Raw genomic sequence first — 20,591 nt, forward strand, 5'->3', positions numbered from 1 at the left:
ATTCTAACAAAGTTGATGCAAAGGACTGTCATTGTTATGTCATGAGAGTCTGCACATGGCTTTTCTATGTGGACTTTCATTTAACAACCAGTATGAAAAGTTCCCATTCATTAAAGCCACAAGGAGGAATGTGCTGCTCCCATATTTATTAATGCTTCACTGTGTCAAACATGTGACTCTGTGGAAATTTACAGGATTTTAGGGACTAAACTTTTCTGGATATTTTATAATGTATTAATCTACGGCGCCACCTAGCGGCCACTAGTGGGTATTTTCTCTTAGGCCTTGTCTACACAGGAAAGGTATTGCCATAAGTCAGTGGTTCCCAAACTGGGGTTTGCAGAATGTTACAGGGGGTTCGCCAGAAAAATTTCACTAATGGCGGACAGAGGACCCAGGGCATTGGAGGCAGCAAGTGGGACCTGGTTGTAGGGCAGACAGCTCAAGCCCAAGGAAGAGCGGGGCTAGGCAGTTGGGGCTTGCAGCCCAAGCCCTACCACTGTCAGTGGGGGAGCCACCAGCCCGAACCCAAATGCTCCGTAGAGGACTGGCAACCCAAGCCCCAGCAAGAGAAGGGCCAGGTGCTTTGGGCTGGCAGGCCGAGCCCTGCCCCTGTCAGCGAGGGAGCTGGTGAAGCCCAAACCCCAGCGCTCCACGTGGGGTTGGTAGCCCGAGCCCCAGGGAGAGTGGGACTGGGCAGTTGGGGCCGGCAGCCCGAGCCCTGATGGTCAGCAGGACCTGCAGCCCAAGCTCAGTGGAGCTCAGTTGACCAGGGGGTCAAAGGGGTCCAGCAGCAGGAGCCCCACGGCGTGCAGAGCTGGGAGCCTAGACCGTGGCACAGGGCCAGTAGTCTGAGTCCTGTGGTGGGCAGGGAGGTAGCTGAGACCGCAGGCTTGCAGGTGGCAGCTCGGACCCCTGTCCTTGTCAGAAAAGGGAAGTTGGCATCAAGGGCAGAGTGAGCAGGGGCCGCGCTGTATGTGGGGGGTGGTCCAAGCTAATTTGTCCCTCGCAGGGCACCCTCATAGGGACAGACCTTGTGGCAAAAGAAAAGCTGTTTACGACCCAAACCAGCCGGAAGCACATTGTAGCCAGTGTAGCAGTGTTAAGGTGCCTCAGTAACTGTCATTCTCTCTGGAGTGCTGTTTTAATTCAGTGAGACTTGAGTGAATCTTCTCATTTTCTAGTTTGTTGGTTGTTCGCAGTCTCTCTGTGTTATTTTTATTAGAACTTTTGTACACAAGTTCAATGGATAAGTGGCTGAAAAAGGAGAGTGTAAAGACGCAAGGATCAGCTAGTGTTTCCTCAAGTCCACCCTGGAAAATCTAAGTCTAATGATCATGATGGTCCTGGAAAGTCACTTACAAAGAAAAGAAAATATGATGATAATTATATAAAATATGGCTTTACATGCATTGGTGATCAAGAATGTCCAAAACCACTGTGTGTGATTTGTGGTGATGTTCGAGCAAACAGCAGCCTCAAACCTTCTCTACTTCGGCGCCATTTAGAAACTAGGCATCCTGCACAACTCGACAAGCTTGTTTTTTTCCAAGTGAAAATCAGCTGAGAGGAAAAGTGACATTACCAGTTTTATATCCAAAGCAAGTACTGATAATAAAATGCACTTGAAGTGTCATCCCGCGTGAGCTACCGAGTAGCGAAAGCATCAGAAGCCTATACTATAGCAGAGAACTTGATTGATCCATGTATAAAAGATGTAGTTCATATGCTTGGAGAAAAGGCTGCAAAAAGGATCGATATGGTACCTTTGTCCAATAATATGTTATCACGAAGAATTAATGACATGTCAAATAATGTAAAGACCACAATTGTACATAGAGTGAAAAATAGTCCATATTATGCTATACAGTTGGATGAATCAACTGACGTAGCTAATCTAGCTATTTTGCTATTATTTGTACGTTATGTGAATGAAGGTATGGTTGAAGAAGACTTGTGATTTTGCCGACCACTGGAAGAACGTACAACTGGAGAAGATATCTTCAATGTGACTAATGCATATTTTCAAGAAAAGGAAATAGATTGGTTTCGTTGCCTAGGCATTTGCACTGATGAGGCCACATCAATGATGGGGAAGTATACTGGATTTGTAGCTCGAACAAAAGAGGTTGTATCAAAAGCCTCTTGGACTCATTGCAGCATCCATAGACAAGCCCTCGCAACGAAATGCATGCCTGAGGGACTGAAGGAAGTGCTAGACAATGCAGTGAAAATGGTGAATTTCCTAAAATCATGGGCAACAAATTCCAGAATACTTCACATACTTTGTGAAGAAATGGGTAGTATACACAATTGTCTGTTGACCCATACGGAAGTTAGATGGCTCTCACAGGGCAAAATCCTTGTGCGCTTGTTTGAGCTTAAAATGGAAATCCTAGTTTTTTTCAACAGCCACCCTTTCCACCTTGCCAGCTGTATGGAAAATAATGTCTGGCTCCAGAGCCTAGCTTATTTAGCAGATATTTTCTCAAGAATTAATTACCTAAATTTATCTCTTCAAGGCCTCAGTATAACAGTTTTCAATGTACAAGAGCGAGTTGAATCCATGATAAAGAAGTTGCAGTTCTGGGAAAGTTGTTTGGAAAACAATTAAACTGAGCGTTTCAGTACTCTTCATGACTTCCTGGCAGAACATAAACTTCAGTTGGATCAGTGCACTAAAACCAATATAACTGCACACCTACAAGGACTTTGCACAACTTTCAGAGAATATTTTCCAGCTATGTCAGGCGATAATGATTGGATTCACAACCCTTTTGATGATACCACTATCTCAACACAGATATTGAACACTGAGGAAAAAGAGAAATTGATTAAGATCTCCTGTGATTACGAACTGAAAAGGAGTTTCAGAAATCTGTCATTGATCAACTTTTGGCTGAGTTTAAGAAACGAGTACCCCCTTCTGGCAGAAAAAGCTGCTGCAGTTTTGTTACCATTTTTGACAACATACTTATGCGAGAAAGTGTTTTCCTCGTATGGACATCTGAAAACCAAATACAGAAACAGTCTTGATGCCAAACCAGACCTGAGACTTTATCTTTCTCCAGTGGTTCTGGACTTCCAAGAGCTATGCAGAGCAAAGCAAGCGCATCCATCTCACTGAGGAAATTTACACTTAAATCCCTGGAAATATTCATTTTTAGGAGGGGGTTCACGAGATTTCACAATTTAGTGAAAAGGGTTCGCAGGCTGTTAAAGTTTGGGAACCACTGGTACCAGTGAAGGTGTGAAATTAAACAGATATAGTTATATCAATATACCTCCCTGTATGAAAAAAAATAACACCCCTAACTAACACGGCCAGCAAAAAATATCCCTTTGCCGACATAGCTCATTTCGCTTTGTGAACTGGCATAAGCTATCTGGGAAAAAGAGTTCTTACATCTCCATTATGGGTGTTTGTTAGTATAGCTCTAATGGTACATCTATGACAGCAAACCCTTTTAAGGCCTACAAGCATCCACACAGGGAGTTATAACTACATTGGTTTAACTCTACTATTATGACTGGTAAAACGTTCCCTGGTACACAAGCCTTTAATTTTTGTGACTGTGTAACAGTGTGGCCTAGTCAACACTTAAAAATTTGATCAACCTACTTTGCCTGAAGCCAATTTTGAAACACTTGAAGGGGGGAGGAGGTAAAATGGGGCCCAGATGGGGCTACCTCTCCCTCCCCAGCATGTTCCCCCTGGAACCTGAAACTGTGCAGGGGAGACATCCCCATTCCCCAGGGAAACAAGATGACAACTCCCCACCCCCTACTGCAGAGAGGAACCACCAGAGACTCCAGGCAGTAGGAGCAGCTGCAGAAGTAGCTTCAGACGTTCATAGAACTATCTACAGTTTTGACTGGACTTTCTCTGCCCTGTGCTGATTGACTGTTTGCTCCAATCCTCTTGCCCTACTTCTTTCACGTCTCTACACCTGCCCCCAATCTTCCTCTCCCCTAACCTGTCCCCCTCACTTCCCTTCCATGTTCCCATCCCTTCACCTTTCTTTCCATTTAGCTGATCTCCCTCCAAATAACACTCGCCCCCGCAAATCATGAAACTAACAGGATGTTTGCTACCAACACATAGCTCACTCTGCTTGTTGTGTTCTATCCCCTTCCTGCACCCTGCGTCCGTCTCATCCGTTTACATTCTAAAGTCTTCAGGGCAAAGACCATCTACTACTCTGTCTTTGTACAGTGCCAACCATAAAGGGGCCCCATTCTTGGCTGATCTTTGGGCACTACCATAATACTAATATTAATAAATAATAATTGTAGCTGTTTCTTCTCTCACCAGAGTGAATATACTTTCTTTATGAGATGTCTACTGGAAGTTTTGAGTTGACAATTGGAAGTTCAGTTTTAAGTTATGTGGTTTGTAAAGAAGAAATTACTGTTGCAGTGTTGCCAACTCTCAGTGAGGAGGGAAAAACAACAACAGAAAATGTAGAAATGGCTAAAGTGTTAAATCTCTCTTGTGTTTCAGTTTTCACCAAAAATGTTAGCAGTGATCGGACAATGAACATAGTGAACATCAGTGTAAATGGGTAGTATCTGGCAGCAAGTTAAAGAAGTATGGGCTGGATGAATGGACTATAAGGTGGATAGAAAGCTGGCTAGATTATCGGACTCAACAGGTAGTGATCAATGGCTCCATGTCTAATTGGCAGCTGGTATCAAGCGGAGTGCTCTAAGGGTCGGTTCTGCAGCCGGTTTTGTTCAATATCTTCATTAACGATCTGAAGGATGGCGTGGATTGCATCCTAAGCAAGTTTGGAGATAACACTAAACTGGGAGGAGTGGTAGATACTTTGGAAGGTAGGGATAGGATACAGAGGGACCTAAACAAATTAGAGGATTGGGCCAAAAGAAATCTGAGGAGGTTCCACAAAGACAAGTGCAGAGTCTTGCACTTAGGACGGAAGAATCCCATGCACCGCTACAGACTAGGGACCAAGTGGCTAGGCAGCAGTTCTGCAGAAAAGGACCTCAGGGTTACACTGGACGAGAAGCTGGATATGAGTCAACAGCGTGCCCTTGTTGCCAAGAAGGCTAACGGCATTTTGGGCTGTATAAGTAGGAGCACTGCCAGCAGATCGAGGGACGTGACCATTCCCCTCTCTTCGGCATTGATGAGGCCTCATCTAGAATACTGTGTCCAGTTTTGGGCCCCACACAACAAGAAGGATGTGGAAAAATTGGAAAGAGTCCAGCAAAGGGCAACAAAAATGATTAGGGGGCTGGAGCACATGATTTATGAGGAGAGGCTGAGGGAACTGGGATTATTTAGTTTGCAGAAGAGAAGAATGAGGGGGGATTTGATAGCTGCTTTCAACTACTTGAAAGGGGGTTCCAAAGAGGATGGATCTAGACTGTTCTCAGTGGTACCAGATGACAGAACGAGGAGTAATGGTATCAAGTTGCAGTGGGGGAGGTTTAGGTTGGATATTAGGAAAACCTTTTTCACTAGGAGCGTGGTGAAGCACTGGAATGGGTTACCTAGGGAGGTGGTGGAATCTCCTTTCTTAGAGGTTTTTATAGCCAGGCTTGACAAAGCCCTGGCTGGGATGATTTAGTTGGGGATTGGACTACATGACCTCCTGAAGTCCCTTCCAACCCTGATAGTCTATGATTCTATGATCTGATGTTAAAATAGGGAAAAAAGTTAAGAATTACTTAGACAAGTTAGATATCCTCAAATTAGCATGGCCTGATAAAATACATCCTAGAACTCTTAAAGAACTGGCAGAAGAGATCTGAGCCATTAGAAATTATCTTTGAAAACTCATAGAGGACAGAAGAGATCCCAGAGAACTGGAAAAAGAGCAAATACACTACCTATCTATAAAAAGAGGAATAAGGACAACCCAGGCAATTATAGACCAGTCATCTTAATTTGCTACTGGAAAGATAATGGAGCAAATAAATCAAATAATCAATTTGTAAGCACCTAGGAGATAATAAGGTGATAAGCAACAGACAACAAGGATTTGTCAAGAACAAATCATGCCAAACCAACATAATATCCTTCTTTGACAGGATAACAAGCTTTGTGAATGGGGGGAAGGAGTAGATGTGGTGTACCTTGACTTTAGTAAGTCTTTTGATACTGTGTCACATGACCTGCTCATAAGCAAATTAGGAAAATATAGCCTGTGAGGTGGGTATACAACTGGTCGGAAAGTTGTACTCAGAGTAGTTATCAATGGTCCACAGTCAAGCTGGAAGGGCATAATAAGTGGTGTCCAGCAGGAATCTATCCTAGGTCTGGTTCTATTAAATATTTTCATAAGTGATTTGGATAATGACAGAGAATACATTTATAAATTTGATGGACAATACCACGCAGGGAGGGCTGCAAGCTCTTTGGAGGACAGAATTAGAATTCAAGATGATCTTGACAAATTGAAGAAACGGTCTGAAATGAATAGAATGAAATTCAGTAAGGACAAATGCAAAGTACTGTGCTTTGGAAGGAATAATCAATTGCACAAATACAAAAGGGGAGATGATTGCCTAGGAAGTAGTACTGCAGAAAAGGATCTGGGGGTTATAGTGGATCACAAACTAAATATGAGTCAGCAATGTAACACTATTGCAAAAAAGGGTGAACATCATGCCGGAATGTATCAGCAGGATTGTTGTAAGCAAGATATGAGAAGTAATTCTTTCACTCTACCAAGTACTGATAAGGCCTCAACTGGAGTACTGTGCCCAGCACAGGCAACTGGTAACTGCTGATAGTGGGTGGTTACAATGGCAGGCCACTTCCCCTCACCACCACAGTCATGGTCAACTTCCTGGTGACTGCCAAGGCACCCTCCAGCAACACCCTCTTGACCACGGGGCCCCCCTGACCATGACAGGTGAATCTTGCCCATATGCTCAGGGTTTAGCTGATCGCCATATCTGGGGTCAGAAAGGAATTTTCCTCCAGGGCAGATTGGAAGAGGCCCTGGAGGTTTTTTGCCTTCCTCTGTAGCATGGGTCACTTGCTGGAGGATTCTCTGCTCTTTGAAGTCTTTAAACCATGATTTGAGGACTTCAATAGCTCAGACATAGGTGAGAGGTTTTTCGCAGGAGTGGTGGGTGAGATTCTGTGGCCTGTGTTGTGCAGGAGGTCAGACTAGATGATCATAATGGTCCCTTCTGACCTTAGTATCTATGAATCTATGCCACATTGGGAGGTCACTCATATCGCCCACCCTTAAGGCTGGTCCTGTCAAGGTCAGCCTTATGGAAAATGGCACCCTGGCCCCTACTGCCTCCTGCCTCCACTGGACTCCCACCCCTCCCCACTGCCTCCTTGGTCCCCCAATCCCTTCTGGCCCCACTGCCTCCCTGGGCTTCCCTCCCCACAATTGCTCCTGGCCTCCACTGCCTCCCCTGAACACTGCCTATCCTGTGCACCGAATGAGGCAGGGGTCCTCTGGAAAAGATAGGATGTGATCATGTAATTAAAGACTGTATCACAATGGATAGGTACAAGGGGGCGGAATTAGGTTTGTAATATTAAATCTGTCATTTCCTAACTTTTTAGTGCTTGACTTTGGAACCTGAAATTTTTTTTAAAAGTGTGTGTGTGTGTGTGTGTGTAATTGTTTTCCTTAAATAATGGCATATGACCCTGAGTATTATTTTCTGATAATGATCTTGTTACTGTTATTTATGGTATTAAATTTTCATTCTTGTACAAACCTAAGCATTCTCTTACATGTTATAATAAATGTAGTCATACTGAGCCAATCAGATATCTCTTGATATAACACTTCTCTGCATCACCATGCTGCTATGTACTACAGTTGTTACCCAATCAGTGATACGACTTATGAATTCAGACTTTTAAAGAAGAAATTGATGCCAGGGCAGTACAAGGCTGTGGTACAGTCAGCATGTGCTCAGATATTTCTCTTGACAACTCTCCTCCTCGGCTACTGCAATAATGAAGCTCATTTGTTCAGTAGATTTTAATTTTCTCAGGGGTTGGTCAAAGATTGAAACTCCCACAGGAACGAAGATCTGCCATAAACCTCGCCATTTTATGGTCCAAACAAATAGTACACTTTATCTTCCCAAACACCATCTCATAGCACGTCAGCTAACAATTAAAGTGGTTTCTCACTCCAATGCTGCACCTTTTATATGTACTAACTCCTTTTTAAAATCCATTTTGGTTAGAAATAAAATCTTGCGGGAGGAACCTGCCCACAGAGTAAGAAAAGGGTTGCTATTACTTTTTTGTCAACTGCTCCCATGTATTATTTTCCATTTAAAAGGGCTTTAGATTTTTTTCATACAAGTTAGTTGGCTTTTAAAAGAGGCTCCACATATGGAGTGAGCTGCCCAGAGTATCCCAGGGGATGCTCACAATGAATTCCTGAAGACTGTTTTCAAGAAACAACAGACACTCATAAAATATAGAAAAAGATATTTCTTCGATAATGTGTTCCTGGAAGGTCTTCCATTGCCATGGTCTTTTGTGAAACATTTCACAAGCCTGTTACTCTTATTCTGTGGAGTCTCTGAATCAGTGCCTGCCACATGCAGTGCTTTTTCATATATACTGTTTCCACCATGGATACTGTACATATTTTCCCCTTTTCTTTAGAAGACTCACTGTGAATGTAGGTAGCATTGTTCCAATGGCTTCATTCCATCCCAAATAATTGAAAAACCTGCAAGTTATTCATAAGGGGCATATTTACCACATTGTAAAAGTCAGTACTCAGTAAAAATAATTGGCACGCCAAAGTAAATATAATGCTTAATCTGTATTTAAAGAGAGATGAAAGAAGATGCGGGTAAAGCTATAAGTGCCTTTGTGAAATATAGACCTTACCAGAGAAGAGCTGGGTTTAAAGGCTCAGATGCTATCGTAATTGAGTTTAATGTGTAAATGTATACACATCATCTTCAGTTTTAAGTATAGATAATGCCACAAAAGTGAAAGGTTTATTGTTCATATAAAGATCTATTAAATCATTAGATTTATACTGACAAAAGTAAGGTTGATATTCAAATCTAAGGCTAAAATTAGCACCTGATTTATCATCTTATGTAGCTAGTTAATACACCTTTTCCATTTCCAGAAACATTATTTTATAGCGGTGCCTAAAAGCTCCAGCTGGGATTGGGGTCCTTTTGTGTTAGGTGTTGTACAGACAACAGAAAGAGACAATCTGTGCCCTGAAGAAATTACAGTATACATGGACAAGACAGAAAGGAAGTATTATCCCCAATTCCCAGTTGGGGAACTGAGTCAGTAGAAGTTAAGTGACTTTCAAGGTTACACGAAGTCAGAAACTGAACCCAGATCTCCTGGTGTCCACCACAAGACAATCCTTCTGTAGATCTGATTCCTCTCTCTGTTTGAACAGATCACAATCATCTTGCATTTATTCATTGTTCAAAATGATGCAACCACATTTTCCTTAATTTGTTTATTCTATGTTTTTTTATTGAAAATCCAAAACATGGACTGTATTGCAAATTTGTGACTGTTCACATAAATCACATGATGCTGTTTCTGTTTCTGAATTGGAAACTCATTTAAAATTAGCATGAGCTCAAAAGTAATTTTCCTTGAGCATCCCTACTGGTAAAACTAATTTACATGAATATTTGCAGAAAGTAAACACAAAAGGGACAAGAACGTAACTACATCAAATTCATGTAGCAGTCTAACAAATATTTGCAATAAGCTTTTCTATATTTACGTGTCTAGGTGCAACAGCAAGAGTGACCCCAGCTAATCACAGCTGCCACAGAGAGCTGCTCTCTCAAATAACATGCTCCCAGATCATGCAGTGTCATTTCAGACATAACCATACCTTGAATTCTACCAGAAGGCAGATAGGTAGCCAGTGCAGAGCATAATGCTGTGGTGCATTCAAAGGATGAGCTGCTACATTCTGCATTAGCCAACTTCCAGAGACTTTTTCAGACTTCTCCAGAAGGGTTGCTGCAAGCAAAGCTTCTGTAGTATGGAAGAGCCACATCAGAGAAGTCACAGCCCCTGTAAGCCAGCCACAGAATTTGGGAAAAGGCAATTTTCTGACCACCCAGGAGCAGAGACAAATGTAATGTGATCCAGAAACTATTAATACCTAGCTCTTATGTAGCACTTTTCATCAGCAGATCTCAAAGCAAAGGGAGTCAGGATCATTACTGGGGATGTATTAGCAGGAATGTTGAAAGCAAGACACGAAAAGTAATTCTTCCACTCTACTCCACGCTGATTGGGTCTCAACTGGAGTATTGTGTCCAGTTCTGAGAGCCATATTTCAGGAAAGATGTGAACAAATTGGAGAAAGTTCAGAGAAGAGCAACAAAAATGGTTGATTAAAGGTCTAGAAAACATGACCTATGAGAGAAGATCGAAAACACTGGGTATGTTTAGTCTGGAGAAGAGAAGACTGAGAGGGAACATGACAACACTTTTCAAGTACATAAAAGGTTGTTTAAAAGGAGGATGGCGAAAAATTGTTCTCCTTAACGTCTGAGGATAGGACAAGAAGCAATGGGCTTAAATTGCACCAAGAGCGGTATAAGTTGTACATTAGTAAAAACTTTCTGTCAGGGTAGTTAAGCACTGGAATAAATTGCATAGGGAGATTGTGGAATCTCCATCATTGAAGACTTTTAAGAGCAGGTTAGCCAAACACCTGTCTGGGATGGTCAAGAAAATAGTTAGTCCTGCCATGACTGCAGGGGACTGGACTAGATGTGTTGAGGTCCCTTGCAGTCCTATGATTACCCTCATTTTAGAAATAGGGATGCAGAGTGACATGACTTACCCAAGGTCACCCAGCAGGCCAATGGCAGCACCAGAAACACACACCAGGTCTCCTGAATCCCCATCCAGTACTCCATGCACTAGTCTATAAGGACTTAACAGCACCTCCAACAGAATGTGCCCTTATCCTTCAAAGCAATCTTCTGCCTCCCTCCACCCCCACCCCTGCTTATCAACTCCACTTCCATTTTATCAGGGCTGAGCCTAAGCTAGATGCTCCCAGCTGTGTCTATAGCTCTCTGACCCTGTGGGGAAAACAGAGTCTGCAGTAGGTGGGTCTCTTGATAAGTGCATTCCAGATGTACATATATTGTTCATGTATTACTTGATCAGTGCTACTAGTGTGCTCTGCCCTGTGCGAGACATGGTTTCTTCCTTGAGTTTATAATCCAAGGTCCCAGTCCTGCAACATACAAGATGGGAATATTACTCCTGGGGGAATTCTGCACTACTGCGTTTGTGCAAGATTAATGAGCCATGCATCTTTTAATTTTTTTGCACAGAAAAAAGCTTCTGCTGAAATGTTGCTATAGTTCCACTTTTTGACCACCAGAGGGTGCTGTAGCATCAAAACAGCAGCAGCTCTCAGCCAGCCACGGAAGAGAAAGAGCCTGCCTTTTTTGCAGCATCTGTCAGGCCAGGTCAGGAGATAGGGATTCTGGGGAGACAGACAGTGTGGAGTGGAGGAGGGGTCAGGCATAGGCTCATAAGGGCTAGTGGGGGAGGACAGACTGGGGTAGAGGCTGAGTGTTTGTCTCTGTCTGAGGGGTTGGAGCAAATGCGGTTGTATCATGGAGCTTGGCTGTAGACAATGGATTGTGTGGTGTGGTCTGGATGAAAGCTGGAGGCATGTAGGTAAGTATAGCCGTCAGTAGGTTTCTAATAAGTGATGGTGCTAATAAGCGATGGTCACATAAACACCACCCTATACCGGAAACCTTATGACCGCTATACTTACCTACATGCCTCCAGCTTTCATCCAGACCACACCACATGATCCATTGTCTACAGCCAAGCTCTACGATACAACCACATTTGCTCCAACCCCTCAGACAGAGACAAACACCTACAAGATCTCTATCAAACATTCTTAAAACTACAATACCCACCTGCTGAAGTGAAGAAACAGATTGACAGAGCCAGAAGAGTACCAAGAAATTACCTACTACAGAATAGGCCCAACAAAGAAAATAATAGAACGCCACTAGCCATCACCTTCAGCCCCCAACTAAAACCTCTCCAACGCATCATCAAGGATCTACAACCTATCCTGAAGGATGACCCATCACTCTCACAGATCTTGGGAGACAGGTCAGTCCTTGCTTACAGACAGCCCCCCAACCTGACACAAATACTCACCAGCAACCACACACCACACAACAAAAACACTAACCCAAGAACCTATCCTTGCAACAAAGCCCATTGCCAACTGTGTCCACATATCTATTCAGGGGACACCATCACAGGGCCTAATTACATCAGCCACACTATCAGAGGCTTGTTCACCTGCACATCTACCAATGTGATATATACCATCATGTGCCAGCAATGCCCCTCTGCCATGTACATTGGGCAAACCGGACAGTCTCTACGTAAAAGAATAAATGGACACTTGGTCCTGCATCAGCATAGGGGGAGCTGGGCTGGATGACCTCTTGAGGTCCCTTCCAGCCCGACATTTCTATGATTTTATGATATGCAGAGGCTATCATGACTTCTCTGAATATTTTATATACTTCATTTTCAGCAGACTCTCTCTTAGTGAAAGGCAATTCTCACAGCATTGTCAATCCATCTGGAACCCAAACTCTCTAAAGAAAGCTTGTTCTTGTGAAATTTCCAGCAAGGTTTCTAGATCAAAGAGGCTTGATTAAAAATTCCAAAAAGTGTTGATGTTTATTTGCTTAAACTCTGCCAAACTTTCTGAAGTGCACCCATTACTGATACTTTTTATGGGTGACCAAGTCATCATGGAAAAATGTTTCTATTATCAGGGCAACTGAGCAAACTTCAATTTATTTCCTCCATTAAGAAATTATATATATATATATATTCCTGCATTAGCCATTGGTGCAATCGCTGGACCTACAGTATATGATATGTACAGTGCACATCCAGTGAATCTATTCAAACAGGATCTTTAGATGTGGTCTACAGTAGGTAAAATCATACCTGAATGCTTAAAAACTAAAACATATTGCACTAAATTGATGTGCAACATGACCAGAGTGCACAAGTATTTAAGAAGAGTTTTCTATATGAGTCATAATCAAAAGTGTATCTAAAAGGTAACGTAAATCACTGATTAATATAGTCATGTACATTGTGAGCCATAAGATTATTATAAGAGTCCTTCAGGTAAGTGTTGTTGGATATTTTAAAATCCTCATACAATACCTGAAAGCTGATGGTCTCAAGATTTGCAGGAACATGACATGTTTTCCTTGTGTCATTGTTTTTTATTGTTGTGCATTTTCCTCCATTGAACACATTATAAAGGATTTCACCACAGCTTTCTCCCACCAGAAGTTTAAATCTAGAGGGAAAGTAATTTACTGGAATTAGATACAGAAGAGTAAAAAAAATTTACAGCACTGTGAAAGAACTACTGATAAGAATTTCCAACTCACAAAGCTCAAATACCAGGAATGTACTCATTTTTATTGCTGTAACGCATACAGGTCCCAGCTGTGACCAAAGCCCCATTTTGCTAGTAGCTGTACATACACAGTTCTGGAGAGGCAGATTGTACCTTGTCGCAAAGCCGACACTCACCGGCACGGTGCTTCCTGCTGGTCATCCTGTGAATTAGCTCAGCTCCAGCTCTGGAGTGCCCTCTGCTGGCCAAAGTCTTGCCAGCAACTCTGACAGAGGGGTAGGAGGGTGGGTGGTGGAATGGACGTGAACAACACATCTCGAAGAACAGCTGTTACGAGAAAGTAAGTAACCATTTTTTCTTCTTCGTGTGCTTGTTCATGTCCATTCCACATTAGGTGAATTACAAGCTTACCTCTGGAGGAGGGTAGGAGTCACGAAACAACTGCTCGGAGGACCGCTCTGCCAACCGCCGCATTCTCTCTGGCTTGCTGGTTGACAGCATAGTGGGTCATGAAGGTGTGCACTGAGGACCAGGTGGCTGCTCTGCAGATCTCCTGGATTGGGACCTGTGCCAGGAACGCCATGGAAGTCGCTTGCGCCCTGGTCAAGTGGGCCATGACCGCCGGGGTCAAAACACCTGTGAGCTCATAGCACCTCTGGATGCATCTTGTAATCCAAGACAAAATCTGTTGCGCTGACACCAGGAGGCCTTTCTTTCTCTCGGCTACAGCCACAAACAGCTGTGCGGATTTGCGAAAGGGCTTGGTGCGCTCCAAATAGAACACCAGCACTCGACACACATCCAGGGTGTGCAAGCTGCAGCGACCTGGGTCCATATGGGGTTTTGGGAAGAACACCGGCAGAAAAATGCCCTGGCCCAAATGGAATTGGGAGAATACCTTAGGGAGGAACTTGGGGTGTGGTTGGAGCTGCACCTTGTCCTTGTGAAATACTGTATACAGTGGCTCAGAGGTGAGGGCCCTCAGTTCAGACACCCTTCTGGCCAAGGTAATGGCAACCAGAAATGCCACCTTCTAGGAAAGGTGGAGGAGAGAACAGGAAGTGAGGGGCTCGAAAAGGGGTCCCATGAGTTTAGAGAGGACCAGGTTAAGGTTCCATGGAGGGACTGGGGGGCATGAGTACAGAAACACCCTCTCCAACCCTTTAAGGAACCATCCCACCATTGGGTGGGAAAACACCAAGCCCCCCGAGAACCCTGGATGAAGGTGGAGATGGCTGCCAGGTGTGCTCTGAGTGAGGACAGGGCTAGCCCTTGCTGCTTGCGGTGCAGGAGGTACTCCAGAATGGCCTGCACCGGAGCCTGGCATGGCCACACCTGTCGAGGTTCACACCAACAGAGAAACTTTTCCACTTGGCCATATAGGTTTCCCTGGTAGAGGACTTTCTACTGCCAAGCAAAATCTGCTGCATGGGAAGGGAGCACTGGCTCTCCAGGGCGTTTAGCCCACAGAGACTCCAAGCCATCAGGTGCAGTGACTGCAGATCAGGGTGAAGAAGCCGCCTGCAGTCCTGCGTAATGAGGTCCCGGTGTAGGGGCAGGACTACTGGGGCCTCCACCGACAGCTCTAGGAGTGATGTGTACCAGTGCTGGCGGGCCCAGGCAGGGGCGATGAGGATCACCGCTGCCCTGTCCCTGTGCACCTTGAGTAGGACCTTGTGTACCAAGGGGAGCGGGGAGAAGGCATACATCAAGCCCCCTCTCCACGGGATCGCAAACACATGTGCGAGCGAGCCCGGGCTGCGGCCCTGGAATGAGCAGAACCGTGGGCACTGGGCATTGGCCCTGGTGGCAAACAGGCCTACCTGGGGAAACCCCCACCTGCAGAAGAGCAAAAGCATGACGTCCACCCTGAGCGTCCACTCGTGCATGCAGTATGACCTACTGAGGGAGATCTGCCAGCTCGTTTCATATCCCCGGGAGATAGGACACCTCGAGGTGAATTGCGTGGGCTATGCAAAGGTCCCAGAGGAGGAGAGCCTCACGACAGAGTGGCGAGGAACAATCCCCGCCCTGCTTGTTTATATAAAAACATGGCAGTAGTGTTGTCCATCAGAACTGTCATGCTGTGACCACTCAGAGTGGTGTGAAAGTTCTGGCAGGCAAGACCAACCGCCCTGAGCTCCTTCACATTAATATGGAGCAACCGCTCTGCTCCGGACCACAACCCCTGCATCATGAGGTCCCCCAGGTCAGCCCCCCGTCCATGGTCTGACGCGGCAGGTCCGGCTGTGGGGCGGCAAAGGGGATGCCTTCGCAAATCATGGGCTGGGACTGCCACCACCGCAGGGAGTCCAGCACGTCCCTTGGGGCTGTGACTACCAAATCCAGGGGGTTCCTGCCTGGGCGGTACACCCGAGCGAGCCATGCCTGCAGAGTCCTGAGTCTCAGTCTGGCATGTCTGACCACGTGCGTGCATGGTGCCATGTGACCCAGCAGCCGCAGGCAGCACCTGGCCGTTGTCATTGGAGACTGGTGTGGGGCGGTGACCGCTTGCTGGATAGCCTGGAATCGGGATACTGGAAGGCTTGCTCTGGCCTGCACCGCATCCAGGACCACCCCTATGAATTCCACTCTCTGCGTGGGTACGAGTGTGGACTTGGGGACGTTGACCAGGAACCCCAGCTCGTGGAACAATCTCAGGGCCACCTCCACATGGCCCCACACTTCCGCCTCGGATCGACCCGCCAGGAGCCACTTGTCGAGGTATGGGTACACCCGGATTCTCTGCCTCTGTAAGAAGGCTGCCACCACCGCCATACACTTTGTGAACACCCATGGAGCCGCGGCTAGACCGAATGGGAGAACCGCAAACTGGTAATGTTCTTGGCCCATGGTGAAGCATAGGAACCACCAATGTGCTGGGTGGATGGCGATATGAAAGTATGCATCCTTTATGTCGAGGGCGGCGTACCAGTCCCCCGGATCCAGGGAAGGGATGATGGTGCCCAGAGAGACCATGTGGAACCGAGCCTTGACCAGGAACTTGTTGAGCCCATGCAGATCTAGGATGGGGCGAAGGCCCCCTTTTGCCTTGAGGATGAGGAAGTACCAGGAGTAGAACCCCTTTCCCCTTAGGCTGTATGGCACCGTCTCTACCACCCCCGCCTCTAGCTGCAAGCAGACTTCCTTCTCTAGGAGATGCTCGTGAGAGGGGTCCCTAAAGAGGGACAGAGAAGGGGGATGGGAGGGAGGACAACTGCAGAGAGTACCTGTTCCACACCGTGCGTAAGACCCAAAGAACCCAATGCACTGCTACAGACTAGGGACCGAATGGCTAGGCAGCAGTTCTGCAGAAAAGGACCTAGGGGTGACAGTGGACGAGAAGCTGGATATGAGTCAACAGTGTGCCCTTGTTGCCAAGAAAGCCAATGGCATTTTGGGATGTATAACTAGGGGCACAGCCAGCAGATCGAGGGACGTGATCGTTCCCCTCTATTTGACATTGGTGAGGCCTCACCTGGAGTACTGTGTCCAGTTTTGGGCCCCGCACTATAAGAAGAATGTGGATAAATTGGAGAGAGTCCAGCGAAGGGCAACAAAAATGATTAGGGGTCTGGAACACATGACTTATGAGGAGAGGCTGAGGGAACTGGGATTGTTTAGTCTGCAGAAGAGAAGAATGAGGGGGGATTTGATAGCTGCTTTCAACTACCTGAGAGGTGGTTCCAGAGAGGATGGTTCTAGACTATTCTCAGTGGTAGAAGAGGACAGGACAAGGAGTAATGGTCTCAAGTTGCAGTGGGGGAGGTTTAGGTTGGATATTAGGAAAAACTTTTTCACTAGGAGGGTGGTGAAACACTGGAATGCGTTACCTAGGGAGGTGGTAGAATCTCCTTCCTTAGAAGTTTTTAAGGTCAGGCTTGACAAAGCCCTGGCTGGGATGATTTAATTGGGGACTGGTCCTGCTTTGAGCAGGGGGTTGGACTAGATGACCTCCTGAGGTCCCTTCCAACCCTGATATTCTATGATTCTCTGGTCTGGTGTAATGTTGGACCATGCACGGGAGAAACGGGACAGACAGTTCAGGAAACAAAGGGACGGATCCGGTGACTGGTCTGGTACGCTGTCCTCGAGCGCACCTGGCTTAGTGACCAGCTGGGGTTTGTGCTGGCCTTGGTTCTGGCCCGGTACATTATTGTTACTCTTGTTGTTGCACCGTCGCCTGTTATCCCTGCCTCGCCTACGGTAAGGCTCATGCCTATGGCGAGGCTGGTACTGGCGTTGAGGGGGAGGCTGCGGCTTAAAGGGCTTCTTCTGGGTTGCTGGGGTGTGCATACCCAGGGACTTAAGCATAGCCCACGAGTCCTTAAGGCTGTGCAGCCTTGTGTCTGTCTGGTCCGAGAAAAGCCCAGACTCTTTGAAAGGGAGGTCCTGGAGCGTATTCTGGACCTCGGGCAGCAGGCCTGACTCCTGGAGCCAAGCCGAGTGCCTCATGACCACCCCGATGCGATTGTTCTAGCTGCCGCGTCTGCCGAATCCAGGAGGCCTGGAGAGAGGTCTTGGCTACTGCCTTGCCCTTGTCCACCAGGGCCATGAACTTCTGTTGGGACCCTTGCGGGAGGTTGTCCTTAAACTTCTCCACTGCCGCCCAGGAGTTGAAATTATGCCTGTTGAGGATGGCCTGCTGGTTTGCAATCCTCAACTGAAGGCCCCCAGATGAGTACACCTTTCTGCCAAAAAGTTCCAGGTGTTTCGCCTCCTTGGCCTTAGAGGCTGGGGCCTGCTGTCCAGGGTGCTCCCTTTCATTTACCGCTGAGACCACTAGGGAGCATGGACTCAGGTGGCAGAACAGGAACTCATAGCCCTTAGATGGGGCAAAGTATTTACGCTCCACTCCTTTGGCCACTGGAGTGCTAGAGACCGGGGTCTGCCATATAGTGTTATAGTTGGACTGAATGGTCTTAATGAGCGGGAGTGCTATTCTGGATGGACCTTTGGGGCTCAAAATGTCCACCATGGGGTCCTCCTGCTCAACCGTCTCCTCAGCCTGCAATCCCAAGTTCTGGATGACCCTGCGCAGCAACTCCTGATGGGCTCTATGGTCTATCGGTGGAGGGCCGGACACTGCCGTACCCGCCACCGCCTCATCCAGGGATGACGAGGAGGATAGCTGCTGCTCGACCCCCTTTGGCTGGTCCTCCTGCTCCCCTTCTCCCATGGGAGGGGCCTCCGGCTTGGGCTGGGGCAGGAGTACATGGGATGGCACCAGACTCAGTGCCGGTCTCTCCAGTTTATCCTGGGGGGATGCTGGAGGCCTGGATACTGTAGCCTCCGGCACCGTCTGGCATCGGTGCGAGGACCGGGACTGCTGCACCGAGTAACTTGCCCTTGACAGGGCCCCTTGGTGCTCCTAATAGGCCCAGGGGGTCCAGAAGGGCCAATGGCCTGGCAGCCCCTGTTGTGGTTGCCAGCCCACTTGAGGGTTCCTGCTGTCCGGGGCCCAGTGCGGGTAACTATAGCAGCTGGAGTTGGTGCCAGACTGCGGCGATGCTGATCACGAAGGCCACAGTGGTGCCAACAATCTGCGTTGGTGGGAGAACGAGCAGCTCCTGACTGAGCGGGAGCAGTACTGGTATCCCCAGGACCGGGACCGGGACCTGGACCAGGACCGGTGCCAGCATTCCCTGGACCGGGACCGTCTGCAGAAGTCCTCTGGCGAGGGCCGTCTCAACCCTTCCCAGTGCCAGTCTCTGGGTGGTGCCGGAGAGCGGTGTGCCCTTTCCGGTGCTTCCTTGTGCCGACCCACTCCCGGTGCCGCGACCTTCTTCTGGGCTGCTGGTAACTGTGAGTCTGCGGAGTTGGAGCTTGACCAGGACCAACTCTGGGAGCGGTGCCAGGATGGCGTCATCGAGCAGCACACCATTGCCAGCTTACCCCTCGACAGCACCTGTGGCATGGGTGCCAGAGGGTTCTCCCTATGCTGGAGGGGACTTGCTGCCGACAGCTCGATGAGGTCCTTTGCAGCCTAAAAGGTGCCAGGCCTGGAGGGCTGATCCATTATGTCCTCGAGTGCATTGTCCGCACTGAGCTCATTTAGGTCTGGGCTTGGTGCGGCTTGTGCTGCCGGGACCACCGGTGTCAGTACGACGGCCTTCCCGGTGCTTGGGGCCTTGGGAGGCGCTGGCCTTCTGTACGGGGAACGACTGCACCTTCCTTTCAGTTGCACCGGGGGCCGCACCGGAGAGGATGAGCAGTGCTGGGGCCTAGTCTGGCACTCTGGGGCTGACAGTTTATGGTGCATAGCTGGTGCCGGGTCTCTCGATGGCTCCGGGGCACTATGCACCGAAGAAGCCTGGGCCGTGTCGGGCCGTGTCAGGCCCGTTGGCTGCAATGTGGCTTTAAAAGAAAGTCTCTTTCTTTCCTTGTTCTTGGCTTAAACACCTTGCAAATCCTACACCGCTCAGTTTGATGTCCGTCCCCCAGGCAACGTAGACACGAGTCGTGGGGGTCACTAACTGGCATAGGTTTGCGGCACGTGGCGCAAGCCTTGAAGCCGTGCGCTTGCCGCATGCCCTGCGGCCTGGGGCGGGTGCTGGAAGCTTCCAAGTACCTAATCACTTAAGTGTCCACAAAAAAGGTATGTTAACTAACTGATAACAGCTACTCTGAAAAGGCTAAGGGACTGCTCTTCTACGAGAGAGAGAGGTTGTTCCAGCGCCACCATGGACGGTAAGAAGGAACTGGAGGGGGTTGGGCCGGCAGGGATATTTATGCACAGCGCAGTGGTGCCACTCGGGGGGGGGGGGAGGCCACCGCCCAAAGGGAGCCGCTATGGGAAAAAGTTTCCGACTCCTGTGCATGCAGCGAGCGCGCACACCTAATGTGGAATGGACGTGAACAAGCACTCGAAGAAGAAGAACCCTATTTAGGGGCGGCAGATTTGTAGAAATTTTAGTGGGCAGGGGATTGGAGTGCAGGCTCTGGGAAGGAGTTTGGGTACAGAAGGGGTGAGAGGTTGGGCTCTGGCAGGTAATTTGGGTGGGGGAGGGGGTCTGGGGTGCAGGCTCTGGGATGGAGTTTCGGTGCTGAGTGCAGGCTCCAGGTTGGGGCAGGGGGTGGGAGTGCAGGAGGGGATGAGGGGTGCAAGCTCTGGGAGAGAGTTTGGGTGCAGGCTCCAGGCTGGGGTAGGAGGTGTGGGGGCAGGAAGGGGTGAGGGGT

At 47.6% G+C, this 20,591-nt stretch overlaps 1 protein-coding gene across 1 annotated transcript in view; it reads right to left on the minus strand.

Annotated features, from left to right (window-relative positions):
* Positions 1–16,190, minus strand: part of LOC140911925 (uncharacterized) — a 71,771-nt gene extending 55,581 nt beyond the window's left edge. Inside the window, exon 1 of the mRNA XM_073346084.1 lies at positions 15,883–16,190. Within this exon, the coding sequence (XP_073202185.1) occupies positions 15,883–16,190 (308 nt within the window). The remainder of the gene's footprint in view (positions 1–15,882) is intronic.
* Positions 16,191–20,591: the final 4,401 nt, after the last annotated feature.

The sequence above is a fragment of the Lepidochelys kempii genome, chromosome 5 (genome assembly GCF_965140265.1).
Source record: "Lepidochelys kempii isolate rLepKem1 chromosome 5, rLepKem1.hap2, whole genome shotgun sequence".
Taxonomy (NCBI): domain Eukaryota; kingdom Metazoa; phylum Chordata; order Testudines; family Cheloniidae; genus Lepidochelys; species Lepidochelys kempii.